The 17,427-nt window shown below is 35.2% G+C and overlaps 2 protein-coding genes and 1 non-coding gene across 7 annotated transcripts; 1 reads left to right on the top strand and 2 right to left on the bottom strand.

Moving 5' to 3' along the window:
- The first annotated feature begins 1,498 nt into the window (after positions 1-1,498).
- On the top strand, positions 1,499-11,597 carry LOC132061339 (uncharacterized). The gene is made up of 14 exons (XM_059454178.1): positions 1,499-1,825; positions 1,946-2,008; positions 2,084-2,200; positions 2,293-2,527; positions 2,864-3,022; positions 3,102-3,253; positions 3,394-3,562; positions 9,219-9,424; positions 9,545-9,607; positions 9,683-9,799; positions 9,892-10,126; positions 10,464-10,622; positions 10,702-10,853; positions 10,993-11,597. Exons 1-14 carry the CDS (start codon positions 1,626-1,628, stop codon positions 11,168-11,170), a joined length of 2,205 nt encoding a protein of 734 aa, XP_059310161.1. The 5' UTR covers positions 1,499-1,625; the 3' UTR covers positions 11,171-11,597.
- On the bottom strand, positions 1,857-17,201 carry LOC132031208 (transcription factor bHLH104-like). Of its 5 annotated transcripts, none has more exons than XR_009408234.1 (6): positions 16,962-17,201; positions 14,475-14,555; positions 13,335-13,412; positions 12,785-12,947; positions 12,305-12,602; positions 1,857-2,493 (listed from the first exon to the last, which is right to left on the bottom strand). XR_009408234.1 is itself a non-coding variant. In XM_059421116.1 (5 exons), exons 1-5 carry the CDS (start codon positions 17,075-17,077, stop codon positions 12,357-12,359), a joined length of 684 nt encoding a protein of 227 aa, XP_059277099.1. In that variant the 5' UTR covers positions 17,078-17,201; the 3' UTR covers positions 12,062-12,356. The 5 variants fall into 5 exon arrangements, 1 of the variants encoding a protein (XP_059277099.1); XR_009408219.1 differs by lacking the exon at positions 1,857-2,493 and adding an exon at positions 9,900-10,092; XR_009408254.1 differs by lacking the exon at positions 1,857-2,493 and adding an exon at positions 9,900-10,150.
- On the bottom strand, positions 13,830-13,929 carry LOC132031526 (U6 spliceosomal RNA). Its single transcript, XR_009408299.1, has one exon. It is a non-coding gene; the product is annotated as a U6 spliceosomal RNA (small nuclear RNA).
- Positions 17,202-17,427: the final 226 nt, after the last annotated feature.

The raw sequence follows: 17,427 nt of genomic DNA on the forward strand, positions 1-17,427 counted from the left end.
ATCTCTCACCAACACAGGCACCAGATAATTATGCGCACAAGATTTAGGGAAATGGGGAATAGATTACTTGGCATTCTTTTGTCTATGTTGAGATTTGAATTATGGTCTGAGATTTTGAATTTTTATCTATTTCATTGACCATTAGGTCTCACCCACGAGTGCTTGAATCGACACTCAGTTCTAACAATCAATAAATTGACAGTCTTTTTTTACTTTACAAAAAAATGAAATCCACAGTGTGCATCTTGGTTAAGTGAGAAAAATGAATCTGATGCCTGAGAACCAAAATATTCGTAATATATAGAATAGTTTCAGGTACTCTAGCTAGTTTTTATAGATTTCTGAAGGAATTTTTAGGATGTTATGCTCTAGTAATATCCTCATTTACTTGAGCCAATTTGTAGCTCAAAGAACATGTAAAAAAATGGGAGGTGTTTGATGTTTCCAGCAGGATAAAAAGTCTTCCATCGTTATTCTTCTTTTTTTTTTTTTTTTTTTTTTTTTTTTTTTTTTTTTTTTAAATCTCTATCGCCCTTTTGTAGTTCATCAATAGTACACCTTAAACCCTTGCACTTTTTCTGATTAACATTCTATTGATCAGACGGACTAAAATGAAGTGACAAATTAATGACAACTCTTATAGCCGACACAACTTGCTTGAAAGTGAGACATAATTGTTAAACACACCATATCATCAAGAAGGATATTTTTTGGTGATAGGAATATTATTGATATTGGCATCAAATACGTTTTTTTGCGCGGATTGCCCTTCGTTTGGGGTGGTCCTTAAATTTTGTCCCTCAAGTTAGTGGTCTTTAAGTTTTGTCCTTCACTTGAAAAGGTAGCCGAAAATACTAAGGTTCTGAGTTTGAACCCCCGCTCAGGCATAAAAATAAGAATAATTTCGCAAGGCAAGGCTTTGAGAAAAGTCTGCCTTATGCGTCATAGGTTGCCTTCAAACATAACTAAAAGTTTACCTTATAAGGCAACTTATGCTGGATCCGACATAACTAATAACTTTAGTTATGCCTTAAGACAACCTATGTTGTCTCCGGCAGAGGTTGCCTTAAGGCATAACTAAAAGTCTGCCTTATAAGGCAACCTCTACCGAATCCGGCATAACTTTAGTTATGCCTTAAAGTGCTTATGCCGTATCCGACATAACTTTCCCCAAGGCTTGTCTTGCGAAATTATCTTTTATTTTTAAGTCGGAGCCGGGGTTCGAACCCAGAACCTCAGAATTTCTACGCAAAGGGCAAGAATCAAAGACCAGCAATTTGAGGGCCAAAATTAAAGACCACCCCGAATAAGGGGCATTCCTGCGAATTGCCCCGTCAAATACATCATCAATTGGTACCACTGATAACAAGTCTTTTTCTTCTTTTCTTTTAGGATATGTCGGGAGGTACAATAACATTCTATTCCTAGTGAGTATATATTTGTTAAGCGGATAGGAATATATCTTTCAGAGTGTCGTCGGAGTAGTCAGGTTATCTAATAAGAACAAGATACTATGAACAAGTATTTGGTATCTAATCCCATTGTTCCAACTTCCATAGTAGCCTCTATATGAACTGCTTTATATTGGAGTTAGTTTTTCAAGGCATAGAAGAACATAGGCATTGATGACTATGGGGACTAGCATAGGCACTTACAAGAGGTTCAAGCCTCACATCCTTATGGTTTTGGCTCAGTTTGCTTACGCTTTTTTATACTTCATAACTGAAGCTTGCTTCAAACATGGAATGAACCCTCATGTCTACATAACTTATCGGAATATTGTTGCCGGTTTTACCATGCTACCCTTTGCCTATTTTCTTGAAAGGTAAATCATAAAGTCATCCCTAATCCAGAAATATACAGACAATTGTTTTATTTCGGCAGAAATGTAGGTAACCCTTAGCTTCAAATGACTATTTTCTGATGTCTTTGTTGCTTTCTACAGAAAGACAAGGCCAAAGTTAACTATAGCTTTGATGTTGGAGATATTTGTACTCTCTCTAATGGGGTAAGATCAGTTAAACATCAAATTTTTCTTATATGCTCTTTGATGAGGAATTTAACAGTCTCTCCTTCATGACAGAGTGAGTTTGACACTAAACATGTACTATGTGTGCTTGAACTACACCTCTCCAACTCTTCTTGCCTCAATGGTCAACACTATAGCTGCCATAACATTTATACTAGCAGTCATTCTAAGGTAATACATGAAAATTCCATGTCACACTACGTGCAAACAATCAGCGAGAGATGACTAAATCATGGTTCATAGATGCTCTTTCTTGGTGTTAGGTTGGAAGATGCTAACATTCGAGATCCTAGAGGAATAGCAAAAATCATAGGAACCTTGGTTTCCTTGGCTGGGATTATGAGCATGACATTATACAAAGGACCTGTTGTGAAAAGCTTTGGGCATCCTCTCATCTACATCCCCAGTGGGAATGGTATTGTCCACGAGAACTGGTTGAAAGGCTCGATTCTCACTGCTGCTAGCTGCATAACATGGTCAATATCGTACATCATGCAGGTTTTTCCACCAAAACTCTTCCTAACTACTAAAGAAAACAGGAATTAGCAACAGACAAACTTTATACCTAAACAGCAAAATTTGTCGCTAATCCTATTTAGCGACGGATTATCAAAAAAAAATATGTTAGCTAAGAGCAATTTAGCGACGAAGTTGCAGCTAATTCCAGTTTTTGTTTACCACATTAGCTATCATGAAATTATGTAGTCAACAAAATAAACTTTCGAACGCAAGACTTGCAGGAATTTTGCAGATTCCTCAAGTAATCTATGTAGGAAATAAGACTGTTTATAGGAGATATCTCCCCCTTTTACGAGTTTAAACTGGAATTTACAGGCTTACACTTTGAAAAGATACCCAGCACAACTGTCACTGACTACATGGATGAGTTTCGTTGGTGCAGCACAATCGGCTTTCTACACAGTAATTGTACAACACAAACGAACAGCTTGGACCATGGGTTTCAACATTGATTTCTGGTCTACCATGTATGGGGTAAGAAGGGTCCCATAGTTCCTCTCTGAAAAAATTTAGCAGTTGCACATTTTAATAAGAATCTTTGTTACTGGAATAGGGCATAGTGATCTCTGGTTTAGTAGTGTACATACAACTCTGGTGCACTGAGCAAAAGGGACCAGTGTTTGTAACTGTGTTCAACCCACTCACAACCATCCTAGTCGCTGTTTTAGCATATTTCGTCCTGGGTGAAAAGCTCTACGCAGGCAGGTAAGCAACGTTTTCATCTTATCCTTCAAACAGCCAGAAGGGGGGGAAATACAAAGCATTTTCAGCCCCTACTTTTGTTCTTTGGGAAAGAGGAGCAGATTTAACATATTCCATTATCACCCACCTTTTAACATTTTCAGCATCATTGGAGCAATAATTGTCATTATTGGACTGTACTTGCTTTTGTGGGGGAAAGAAGATCAACAACCAGAAATGAATGAGAAAGATGAATGCCGCACAACTGATGAAGTGCATCAAGAAGACCCTAGGATGCAGAAATTCACATCGGATGCAGACAAATTCAATGCAGCACCTTAATAGTTTTAAGAAAATGTTTATTTTACACTAGTACTCTAGAATATTTCTTTTCCTTTCCTCGTCCGTACAGAAGAAACTTAATTGTTCACTTGAAGTTAATTGAGGTAGGTCTTTTTGTCCTGCTGACTTTTACTCAACAATGTTCATGGATCATGGTTATGTTATTTGGCTTTGTAACTATTTGTTAGTGTCACAGGACCGGATGTTGTATTATAGGTATAGGTATGTTAAAAGTTCATTTAATAAGGACAAATAAATGATTGCGTATTTGGTAAATCAAATTAGTTGTGGTAAAATCTTAAACTCATAATATATAAAGTTCAAATCGTCGGTTCACCTTTTGTCTTGGTGTCTCTTCATTTATATTGGGATCAAGTAGATATGACGATAACACTGTTTTACACTCAAAATTGTGTCTTGAGGTCTTTAAACTCTTATCATGATGAATCATCTGAAAAGCAAAATGGATACAAGTATTTTGTAACCAATCTGAAATTCTGAATGATGTCTTTTTCATTTCAGGAAGAAAGAAAAAAAGACTTAAATCTTTAATTGATTATCATTTTATGGATTCAACTAGTTTGACATTGTGACATACTTGATTAAATGATTGCATATAATGCTAGACAAAAAAAAAAATTGTCGTGATGCCAACTATCCAATTGCCACAATTGCAGACTGAGTGGGTTAAAAATCATCCCCGCTTGTCCAACAAGTTTTTTACCAAATATATTGATCAAAGGAGTGACAAATGATTTTTACTATATGATTGGCCAATTTACCTAGCAAAGAATTACCATGAGATACTGGGACAAAGACAGTGGGTGACAAATTCTTGCCTCCCAACTCCCAAAGAGAAAGTAAACACTGTAGTATGTTAAAGATATGCACTGGATCAAGGAATATTAATAGAACGTACTGTATTTCCTAGGTATATAACCAACAGGGGCGGACCCACGTGGTGCCAAGTGGATTCAATTGAACCCACTTGGTCCGTAAATTTACTGTTTATGTAAGGAAAATCATCATTACATTTTAATATATGAAACCTTTTGAATCCACTTGACACAAAGCTTGGCTCTAGCGCAGCGGTCAAGTGGGTTCAATTACACTTTTAGACTGCGAGATCGAACCTCTTTAGACACCCTCTATTTTGTTACTTTTGGCCAATTTTCCTGCCATGCTACAAAGAACAAAGTATTGGCCAACAAAAGTCAGTTAATGTTGATTGGTAGTCAACTAGCTAGCCTTTATATTGTCTTTCTTTTTTCCTATGTCACCTTTTATATTTTGTTTTCTTACCCAAATTCAATAAAAAATAATTATATAAAATCTATTTTACCTTAAAGAAATTAAAATTTTATAAAATGAATTTTGATACTCTCTTTTATAGTTTTTTTGCTAAAAGATGCAACTATATTTGTTGAAATTATATATAGTTTATTTTAATATAGTTAATCAGTTTATATTAGTTTTTTAGTTTACAACTTTTTTTGTATCGTCTTTTGTTTGTAAATAACAAAATTGGTCATTATGAATGAATTTTGTTACATTACATAGAGTTAATAGATTTTTTAATTCTTGTTGAAGTAAAACTCTTTTAATTAGATAGTTTTTCTTAAAAAAAAAAAAAAAAAAAAAAAAAAAAGTAATAGGTTCTTTGTAAAAAAAAATTCTCAAGTTGTTTTAAAAAAAATTGAGGGTTGAGTTTAAAATAAGTCTATTTTGAGATTACATTATTAACAAAAAAAAAAGGGTTCTACCTAACGCTGCTTAAATTATTGGTTATCACCAATGATCCTCATTTATTACGTCGTAATTGAACCCGCTTGTGTAAAATTCTGGGTCCGCCACTGATAACCAATCCAACATCTAATTTTTGCGCGGAGTGCCCTTCTTTTGGGGTGGTCTTTAAATTTTGCCCCTCATATTTGAAATGTTTAAATTTTGCCCTTCGGCTAACACCCATAGGTCCCAGGTTCGAACCCACGCGATCGAAATTTTAAAAAAAAATTCGCAAGGCGGTTTAAATTTCGCTATCCGCCAACAAAGATACACTTGTTAAGGAATTACACATTTTATGCCGACCAGCATACTCATGCCTTATGGGCGTAACTTGGCATAAGTATCTTGGTCCGCATAACTTTGATAATTCCTTCACAAAGTTATGTCGGTGGGGGCATACTTTTAATGGGCAAACTTTTTATGCTTAACCAGATAACTTTGTGAAGGAATTATCAAAGTTATACTTGCCGGACCCGCAGATACTTATGCCAAGTCCGCCCATAAGGCATAAGTATGCCGGTCCGCATAACTTTGGTAATTCCTTCACAAAGTTATGCGGTGGGCATACTTTTAATGGGCAAACTTTTATGCCGGATCCGGCATAAACTTTTGAATGAATTATCAAAGTTATCTCACGACCCGCATACTTATGCTAAGTACGCTTCATAAGGCATAAGTATGCGGTCCGCATAACTTTGGTAATTCCTTCACAAGTGTATGCCGTTGGGGGCATAAGCGAAATTTAAACTTGCCTTGCGAATTTTTTTAAAAATTTTGACCGCGTGGGTTCGAACCTGGAACCTACAAGCATATGCGAAGGGCAAAATTTAAAGATTTCAAATATGAGGGGCAAAATTTAAAGACCACCCCAAACGAAGGGCAATTCTGCGAATTGCCCATCCAACATATCATACACAGTACAACAATAACTGGGGAAGGTTAGATTTGTCCTTACATACATAGTAACCATGTCAAAGGTCGAAAGGATTCAAAGAAAAACAAACCAAATATTTTATATGAAATTTAAGGGAACGAATAAGCTTGAAGATAAACAGATAATATTAATAATGTTTATAAATAGATAGAAAATTGTGGTCATGGCTAATTGAAAATATCTAAGTTCTTGTATTTTCCTAATTGTACGGATCAGCTTATGCACATCTCAACTATTCTATCGGTACATGCTACCTCCCACCAACACAGGCACCAGATAACTCTGCGCACAAGATTTAGGGAAACAGGGAATAGATTACTTGGCATTCTTTTGTCTATGTTGAGATTTTGAATTTTTATCTATTTCATTGACCATTAGGTCTCACCCACGAGTGCTTGAATCGACACTCAGTTCTAACAATCAGTAAATTGACCGTCTTTTTTTACTGCAAAAAAAAAATGAAATCCACAGTGTGCGTCTTGGTTAAGTGAAAAAAATGAATCTGATGCACCGAGAACCAAAATATTCGTAATATATAGAATAGTTTCAGGTACTCTAGCTAGTTTTATACCTCTAGCTAGTTTTTCTAAATTTCTGAAGGAATTTTTAGGATGTTATGCTCTAGTAATATCCTCATTTGCTTGAGCCAATTTGTAGCTCAAAGAACATGTAAAAAATATGGGAGGTGTTTGATGTTTCCAGCAGGATAAAAAGTCTTCCATTGTTATTCTTTTTCCCTTTTTTTTTTAAATCTCTATCCCCCTTTTTGTAGTTCATCAATAGTACACCTTAAATCCTTGTACTTTTTCTGATTAACATTCTATTGATCAGACGGACTAAAATGAAGTGACAAATTAATGAGAACTCTTATAGCCGACCCAACTTGCTTGAAATTGAGACATAATTGTTAAACACACCATAATCATCAAGAAGGATATTTTTTTGGTGCTAGGAATATTATTGATAGTGGCATCAAATACATTTTTTTTATTTTTTTGCGCGGATTGCCCTTCTTTTGGGGTGGTCTTTAAATTTTGCCCCTTATATTTGTGGTCTTTAAATTTTGCCCCCCATATTGCTGGTCTTTAATTTTTGCCCTTCGCGTTACAACCCTGAGCTTCAAGGCAGAAATCATGAGGTTCTGGGTTTGAACCCCGCTTAAGCATAAATTAAAAAAAAAAATCTCAAGGCAAGGTTCGGGTTGCGTGTATGCCGAGCACGACATACACTTGTTAAGGAATAACCAAAGTTATGCCGGACCCGGCATACTCATGCCTTATCGGCAGACTTGGCATAAGCATGCCGGGTCCGGCATAACTTTGGCTAATCCTTAACAAGTGTATGCCGAGTCCGGCATACTTATGGGTAGACTTTTAGTTAAGCCTTAACTAAAAGTCTTTTCCTAGTTATGCCTTATGGGGCAGACTTTTAGTTAAACTAAAAGTATGCCCCATAAGGCACAACTTTTCCTTAAGAAATAGACTTTGCCTTATAAGGCAAACTTGTAGTTATGCCTTAAGGAAAAGTTCCACCTTATGGGGCATACTTTTAGTTATGTCTTATAGGGCGGACTTTTAGTTAAGGCATAACTAAAAGTATGCCCCTAAGGCGGAACTTTTCCTTGAGGCATAAGCTTTGCCTTACAAGGCGAAACTTATAGTTATGCCTGGTCCGACATAACTTTAATTATTCCTTAAGGAAAAGTTTCGCCTTATGGGGCATACTTTTAGTTACGTCTTATGGGGCACACTTCTAGTTACGGCATAACTAAAATTTTACCTTAAAAAGTAAAAAAAAAAAAAATATATGTATATGCCTCAAGGCAAAGTTTGCCCCCATCGGCAGACTTTTGGTTAAACATAACTAAATTTCTGCCGGTGGGGGCATAGCGAAATTTAAACTCTGCCTTTTAAACTTTTTTTAAATTTTTGACTGAGTGAAAGTTCGAACTTGGAACCCATGGATTTTAGCCGAAGGGCAAAATTTAAAGACCACCCCAAAAGAAGCGAATTGCCCACATTTTTTTGCGCAGATTGCCCTTCTTTTGGGGTGGTATTTAAATTTTGTCCCTCAAGTTAGTGGTATTTAAGTTTTGTCCTTCGCTTGAAAAGGTAGCCGAAAATACTGAGGTTCTGAGTTTGAACCCCCGCTGAGGCATAAAATTAAAAATAATTTTGCAAGGCTAGGCTTTGAGCTACCTTATGCGTCGTAGGTTGTCTTAAGGCATAGCTAAAAGTTTACCTTATAAGGCAACTTATGCTGGATCCGACATAACTAATAACTTTAGTTATGCCTTAAGACAACCTATGTTGTCTCCGGCAGAAGTTGCCTTAAGGCATAACTAAAAATCTGCCTTATAAGGCAACCTCTACCGGATCCGGCATAACTTTAGTTATGCCTTAAAGCGCTTATACCGTATCCGACATAACTTTCCCCAAGCCTTGCCTTGAGAAATTATTTTTTATTTTTAAATCGGAGCCGGGGTTCGAACCCAAAACCTCAGGGTTTCTACGCGAAGGACAAGAATTAAAGACCAGCACTTTGAGGGCCAAAAATTAAAGACCACCCCGAATAAGGGGCATTCCTGCTAATTGCCCCATCAAATACATCGTCAATTGGTATCACTGATAACAAGTTTTTTTCTTCTTTTCTTTTAGGATATGGTGGGTTGTGAGAATGGATCAAGAATAGCTAGGTACAGTAACATTCTACTGCTAATGAGTATATATTTGTGCATAGGAATATATCTATATTTGTGCATAGGAATATATCTTTCAGAGTGTCGGAGGAGTAGTCAGGTTATCTAATAAGAACAAGATACTATGAACAAGTATTTGGTATCTAATCCCATTGTTCCAACTTCCATAGTAGCCTCTAGATGAACTGCTTTATATTGGAGTTAGTTTTTCAAGGCATAGAAGAACATAGGCATTGATGACTATGGGGACTAGTATAGGCACTTACAAGAGGTTCAAGCCTCACATCCTTATGGTTTTGGCTCAGTTTGCTTACGCTTTTTTATACTTCATAACTGAAGCTTCCTTCAAACATGGAATGAACCCTCATGTCAACATAACTTATCGGAATATTGTTGCCGGTTTTACCATGCTACCCTTTGCCTATTTTCTTGAAAGGTAAATGACAAAGTCATCCCTAATCCAGAAATATACAGACAATTGTTTTATTTCTGCAGAAATGTAGGTAACCCTTAGCTTCAAATGACTATTTTCTGATGTCTTTGTTGCTTTCTACAGAAAGACAAGGCCAAAGTTAACTATAGCTTTGATGTTGGAGATATTTGTACTCTCTCTAATGGGGTAAGATCAGTTAAACATCAAATTTTTCTTATATGCTCTTTGATGAGGAATTTAACAGTCTCTCCTTCATGACAGAGTGAGTTTGACACTAAACATGTACTATGTGTGCTTGAACTACACCTCTCCAACTCTTCTTGCCTCAATGGTCAACACTATAGCTGCCATAACATTTATACTAGCAGTCATTCTAAGGTAATACATGAAAATTCCATGTCACACTACGTGCAAACAATCAGCGAGAGATGACTAAATCATAGTTCATAGATGCTCTTTCTTGGTGTTAGGTTGGAAGATGCTAACATTCGAGATCCTAGAGGAATAGCAAAAATCTTAGGAACCTTGCTTTCTTTGGCTGGGATTATGAGCATGACATTATACAAAGGACCTGTTGTGAAAAGCTTTGGGCATCCTCTCATCTACATCCCCAGTGGGAATGGTATTGTCCACGAAAACTGGTTGAAAGGCTCGATTCTCACTGCTGCTAGCTGCATAACATGGTCAATATCGTACATCATGCAGGTTTTTCACCAAAACTCTTCCCAACTACTAAAGAAAACAGGAATTAGCAACAGACAAATTTTATATCTAAATAGCAAAATCTGTCGCTAATCCCATTTAGCGACGAATTATCCAAAAAAAAAAAATGTTAGCTAAGAGCAATTTAGCGACGAAATTGTAGCTAATTCCAGTTTTTGTTTACCACATTAGCTATCATGAAATTATGTTGTCAACAAAATAAACTTTCGAACGCAAGACTTGCAGGAATTATGCAGATTCCTCAAGTAATCTATATAGGAACTAAGACTGTTTATAGGAGATATCTCCTCCTTATACGAGTTTAAACTGGAATTTACAGGCTTACACTTTGAAAAGATACCCAGCACAACTGTCACTGACTACATGGATGAGTTTTGTTGGTGCGGCACAATCGGCTTTCTACACAGTAATTGTACAACACAAACGAACAGCTTGGACCATGGGTTTCAACATTGATTTCTGGTCTACCATGTATGGGGTAAGAAGGCTCCAATAGTTTCTCTCTAAAAAAATTTAGCACTTGCACATTTTAATAAGAATCTTTGTAACTGGAATAGGGCATAGTGATCTCTGGTTTAGTAGTGTACATACAACTCTGGTGCACTGAGCAAAAGGGACCAGTGTTTGTAACTGTGTTCAACCCACTCGCAACCATACTAGTCGCTGTTCTAGCATATTTTGTCCTGGGTGAAAAGCTCTACGCAGGCAGGTAAGCAACGTTTTCATCTTATCCTTCAAACAGGAAGAAGGGGGGAAATACAAAGCATTTTCACCCCCTACTTTTGTTCTTTGGGAAAGAGGAGCAGATTTAACCTATTCCATTATCATCCACCTTTTAACATTTTCAGCATTATTGGAGCAATAATTGTCATTATTGGACTGTACTTGCTTTTGTGGGGGAAAGAAGATCAACAACCAGAAATGAATGAGAAAGATAAATGCCGCACAACTGATGAAGTGCATCAAGAAGACCCTAGGATGCAGAAATTCACATCGGATGCAGACAAATTTAATGCAGCACCTTAATAGTCTGTGCCCCTTTATGTGGTGAGAAACAGGATGACCTCCATACCTAATCTGAAGTAGTATGCTAGAAGTGAAAAATAAAATAATAGACAAATCCTAGTCTACTTGTTGCAGTTTGTCTCTAGAACTGTAGGTTAATTTCACAATGTTTAGCTGCAGTGCACAGGTGTCTACAAGACCTAACTTCAAGGTAGAATAGATAATGTAGGACTGAAAAAAGCTAAGGAAGTACACACCAGAATAAGTTGCTATTTTTTAGCTGTTTAGCTGTTTCTCTCTTTCCTAGTTTGTTTAGAAGTCTGTTAGCCATTTTTTAGTTTAGTTCCTTATTTTCAGCAAGCAGTAAAGTACTCTACTGTTATTTAGTTAAGCTATGATCTATATAATCAGTTCCTTATGATCAATAAAATATCGATCTTTCAACTTACTTATATTTCTTTGCTGTCAAAATCTTAACACTACTCAAACAGAGATTTATCTGCCACTTGAATGTGTTAGAAATAGTGGGCATGGAATCATCTCAAGAACAAGGTGAGAAGAGACCTCCTGAAAGAAAGATGATTAAGGGCTATATGCTCACCTACAAGTATGAAAGACATGACTTTCTTTCTCTTTCCTTTATTTTGCAAGTTCAATTACTTATGCAAGATGTGGCATATTCAAGTAGCAGCCCATTACGTTCATATTTCTGTCAAGTCCAAAGAGACTAGACAAACCACATATAATTCCAACTTGAATCAAGATGTTTGTTCATCCTGACCAGGAAATGGAGCTCTCCATGACAAAACAAAGTCCTAGAGGAGAACAACTAGTTCAAAGTGTCACCCAAATACCCTTAAAAATCCTGGGATTTATATTCTCTCAGCTGCGTCATGATATTGAGCCTTATAAGAGTCCAAAAATTTAAAAGTTCATAAATCAGTTGTACCACAGTTTGGATACACAAAAATTAGAACCCAAACAAAAATGCAGTAGCCAAAAGGGCATAAGTCAAGTAGCAGATGTGAATCAAATCCAATTCCACCTAGATAAATTATCTGCCATAACATGCACCTCCCTCAAATTAATTATCGAGAAAATGAAGAAAACCAAAGGATGCAGAGATGACTAAGAGAAATAAGGTTAACAAGTTACCACTATTTACACGAATGAAGGACCAAATGCCATACATCATCTAGTAAGATTCTCAAGCAGCAGGAGGCCTGAGCTCATGATCTTGAGATGTGTCCCGCGAAGAAGGTGGTAGATAATGCCACATTGGCACATAACCATAACTAGGGAAAACAGGCATCTTATTTACTGCCGGCTGATATGCTGTTGGATGAGGTGGAATAAAACTTGCTGGAGCAGCCGTAGCTTTCAACTCTTGCTCCATCCTCTCTTTGTCTGCCTTCAGCGCGAGTTTCTCTTCACGAAGTTCATTCTTCTCTGCCTGTTTATAAGAAAAAAAATTGTTGTGAGATTGTACACAAGGCATCAGCGATAGGAATCCAAGTAATCAAGAGTAGCACGTCAAAATTTCTTCTAATTCCCTTCAAGAGTTAGTACTCAAGTCTGCTAGTCACAGTAAATTTTACAAGCTACTTTAGCCTTTCAACAAAAATCATTTCTTACCTTCAAGGTCTTGATCTCTTCCATAAGCTTTTGGTTCATCTCTTTGTATTGCTCAGATTCGGTCTTCAGTTGGTTCAAAACACGAATGGCATCACCAAGTATGGCCATTTTGTCTGTTTTTACAGGTCTCCCAGGTTCCAAAACAGAGCATAATTCTGAAAACCTGCATGAAGCCAACGAGATTCAAATAGATTGATCTAGATTCACCTAAATGTTATTTGAAGGACATTATACAACTGATAGTAAAGTGATTTAAATTTAAGTGACACTCCAAAAGTGATACATCTCCTTGTAATAGCGGTCTTCCTTCTTTAATTTTAATACTGTATACCCTACTCAAAGCATAATGGCCTCTTTTTGATGCCCTTAGCTATACTTAGAAGAACTTACACCAATGGCAGCTCCAAGTAAGACTACCTTTATGCTTTAAAATTGCAACGAGCTACCTCCATTCTTTATTTACAGTTTCAGTGTTACTGCATATGGTAGAGAATAATAGACAAAACCTTGAATGCTGAGAGAGAATGAGTTCATACGAGCATGATGATACCTTTCATTCAACTTTTCCCTTCTTAATCTCTCACGGCAAGCTTTGTTCCCTTGTTTGCTGCACGACTCATTACGGCCTCTGTTAAAAAAAAACACAACAAAAGAAGACTTTGAAAAAAGAATTACGAGTAGACATCACTTTAGTTTCCATCACCTGATAAACTATAAAGTAGTACTGAAATTTACACAGAAGTACCAAACCAAGAAAGCTGCTCTCTCCCATTTCTATCATGAATTCTCTGTGTCATCCACTCTGTAGTGAAGAGATCTCAAGAATATGCATAATTCAGGATAATCGAGTTCATAAAAACCCAATGCTCACACAAAATTATGACCAAAACTATGCAAGTCTACAAGGGGGTAAAGTGCAAAGAAACTAGCTTTTTCTGCCAATTCAGAAATCAAGAAAGCAGCTGAATATCCATTTATCTAAATAGAAAGTAGCTGAACTTCCACAAATTGCAAATATATTTAAATACTTTTTTTCTAGAAGGCGAAAATTTTCAACCATTTCCCAATTTCTGCTTGTCATCCTTGCGAAGAGCCTTGATAATCTCCTGGTATTGTTCCAAGTTTATCAGATGCCTCGAAGGGACACCAAAAAAGCAAATACATTTAAATTCTTTCTTTAGAAGATAAAGAAATGATGCAGGATAAACTGTCTATTCACAAAATAAGCTAATAGACCTAGGAAAGTGAACGGCAAGAATTTTGAAGAACACGGTCTCTCCCTTCCTCCCCTGTAACTGCTATGTCTATGAGCAAGATTTTAACAATTTTCTACAAAACAGAGGTAAATTTATTTCATTTAAAATCATTAATAGGCAATAAATTTGGAAACCCATTTGAATCTATCTGTTCAATCTCACTTATGGTGCGACAGAAACATCAAACGCAAAGCTAGAAATAATTGAAGGCTAGAGCAAGTTCATCCAGAATGAAGATGACAAATTTCTTTCAACTAACACTAAATTATCACGTATGATTTCTAAGACATCAACATATTAATTCACTTGGTATTAATTCCATTAATATGATCATGGTAAAGCTAGGCATTCTCATGAAATAATCAAGCATATGCATAGTTTTCCACCTTTTAAGGCAGACAGATATATTTAGAAGTTTCAAAATTTACAAATACCTCTTCCGGGGGCATTCTGTTTCTAGACACTCCTCCTGAAATGTAGCAGTGCTGAGAGGCGCATCGAGTTCTGTCAAAGTTCTGCAATCCAAGGATCAATTAGATACGGGCAAGCTTAAACTAAATTTATGGAACAAGGCCTATATCATCAGTTTGAACACGACAAATTGACATAAGGAAAAATCATCAACCATTTTCTTCAATTCTGCTTGAGCTATAGCTACTAGAGAAAAAGAGCGTAGACAAAACCAAATGAGAAAAGCTTCAAGAAAAAAGATCATACGCCTATCCCACCTTTATTATTTGTTTCTTCTTTCTCATGTAACAAATCGAGGTCCTTTCTTAGAAACTACTCAAATCAGAACTGGTCATATTTCAATATCTCTTACACAATTCCCCTATTGTGGTAAAACCTCTGCTACATTATGTAAAAGAGATCCAATGAGGTGAAGTGAAGACTGAACAATGATAAGACAATAAGAGGAAGAAAAGGATATTCATGAAGTCCAAGATTCAGCTCTTATCTAATAGGACAAAAGATTTAAGAAGCACAATGAGATGATTATGGGATGATTGAATGTGTTCTCTTGTAACAAGAACATGTGAACAATAAACTTGCATTTTGTTTCTACCATGATGCAGACGAACTTATGGTCTAATCAAAGCTTTTCCTTCAAACAGTGTCGGATGGAAAAAGCTTTTTAGTTCTTCACATCAAGATTAAAACAGGAAGCTTCCTGAATATGATTGAGCAACTTCATAGGGGAACCAAAAAAAAAAAAAAAAGGAAACCATAACTTAATGAATTAATCCGGCATTCTTACCTATACGCTGGATCATTCTAGACAACCTTAATTCTAATATACAAAACAAATCATTTTTCACTTCTCTCTCCCTGTTTCCTTATCAAACATAGAGCATAGAAATCCATCAAATCATACTGAACAAACACTCAGGCTAATCAACCCAAAAAAAAAAAACGAAAGGAATGCAACCCTAGAAGAATCGCAGAGAAAATTGGGCTCGTCGTTACACCTATATGAGCATTACATCAAGCATATGAAAAGATAAGAAATTAAACCCTTAACAAGCAAACAATCTGGCATCTCGAGACAACATGAATGGTAATAACATGCAAAAACTTGTAAATGTAAAATTATTGGAAACTAGACCATCAAGATTAATTAATAAGAATTGAGGAAAATCTCATTCTTTATATAGATTCTGCTTATTCCTATCAGAAAAATAAAAAGATCACCAAGATTAAGCTTTATTAAGTTCTATAACCCAATTAACAGCATTACACGCTAGCATAAAAGCATATGAAAAGATCAGGACAGAATATAGAGCTATATAAAAGTCAAAACAAAAAAAAAACAAAAAACCACCAAAATCAAGCTGTGTTAAGAGATAAATAGAATGGTTATTAGGGTATATAATAAAAACCTATGAAAAGATTAATTTTTTACAAGCTAAACTTGTAAAATCAAAACTACAAAAACAAACCCCACAAGGTTATATTACGTTGAACAAACATAGAACAAAAGCATCTAAAAAAAGATTACATTTTTACAGTCTAATTATAAGAACAAATCAAAATCTAAAAAAGGGTATGAATAAAAAGATTAGAACTTTACAGTCTAATCATAAAAACAAAGCAAAATCTAAAAAAGGGTATGAATAAAAAGGTTAGAACTTTACAGTCTAATTATAAAAACAAAGCAAAATCTAAAAAAGGGCATGAATAAAAAACTTAGATTTTTACAGTCTAATTATAAAAACAAAGCAAAATCTAAAACTGGGTATGAATAAAAAGATTACATTTTTACAGTCTAATTATAAAAACAAAGAAAAATCTAAAAAAGGGTATGCAAAAAAGCTTAGATTTTTACAGTCTAATCATAAAAACAAACCAAAATCTAAAAAAGGGTATGAATAAAAAGGTTAGAACTTTACAGTCTAATTATAAAAACAAAGCAAAATCTAAAAAAGGGCATGAATAAAAAACTTAGATTTTCACAGTCTAATTACAAAAACAAAGCAAAATCTAAAACTGGGTATGAATAAAAAGATTACATTTTTACAGTCTAATTATATGAACAAAGCAAAATCTAAAAAAGGGTATGAATAAAAAGATTAGAACTTTACAGTCTAATCATAAAAACAAAGCAAAATCTAAAAAAGGGTATTAATAAAAAGATTAGAACTTTACAGTCTAATTATAAAAACAAAGAAAAAATCTAAAAAAGGGTATGCAAAAAAGCTTAGATTTTTACAGTCTAATTATAAACACAAAGCAAAATCAAGAAAAGGGTATGAATAAAAAGATTAGATTTTTACAGACTAATTATAAACACAATGCAAAAATTTAAAAAAAAAAAAAAAAAAAAAGGGGGGGTGTGCATAAAAAGATTAGATTTTTACAGTTGTAATCATAAAAAGAAAGCAAAATCAAGAAAAGGGTATATGAATAAAAATAAAAAATACCTGTGGTTTTGGGTTTGATGGTTCCAAAAGAAATCAGAAGGTGCTTCATCTATAAAACTGTTGATATCAATTAAGTCCCAATTCATGTTGTCTCGAAATGAATCCAATTCATCCATTTCCAAAAATCAATAACAACAAAAAGGCAAATTTAAAAATAATTGAATCAAACTAGAATTAAAACCAATAAGTACTTGGATAAATTATTTAGCGATTAAATTTTTATGAAACTTTTTGGAAGAAAGGTTTTCAACGTTTGAGATGACCATATAAAGGAGAGGAAAAAAAGAGTCACAAGTTGTGATTTGGAGGCTTAAGGCCCAGCCAATAAATGTTGTACACGTGTGCCAATTATTGGTGGCGCCGCATTTTCTACTGTGATTTTGAATGTTGATATGATGGCCAGGTAATTTCATTTAAGAGAAAAAAAGATTAAAGGGTTCTCGTACCTTTTCTGTTTTAATTTATG

Source organism: Lycium ferocissimum, chromosome 1 (assembly GCF_029784015.1).
Source record: "Lycium ferocissimum isolate CSIRO_LF1 chromosome 1, AGI_CSIRO_Lferr_CH_V1, whole genome shotgun sequence".
In the NCBI taxonomy this organism is placed as follows: Eukaryota; Viridiplantae; Streptophyta; class Magnoliopsida; order Solanales; family Solanaceae; genus Lycium; species Lycium ferocissimum.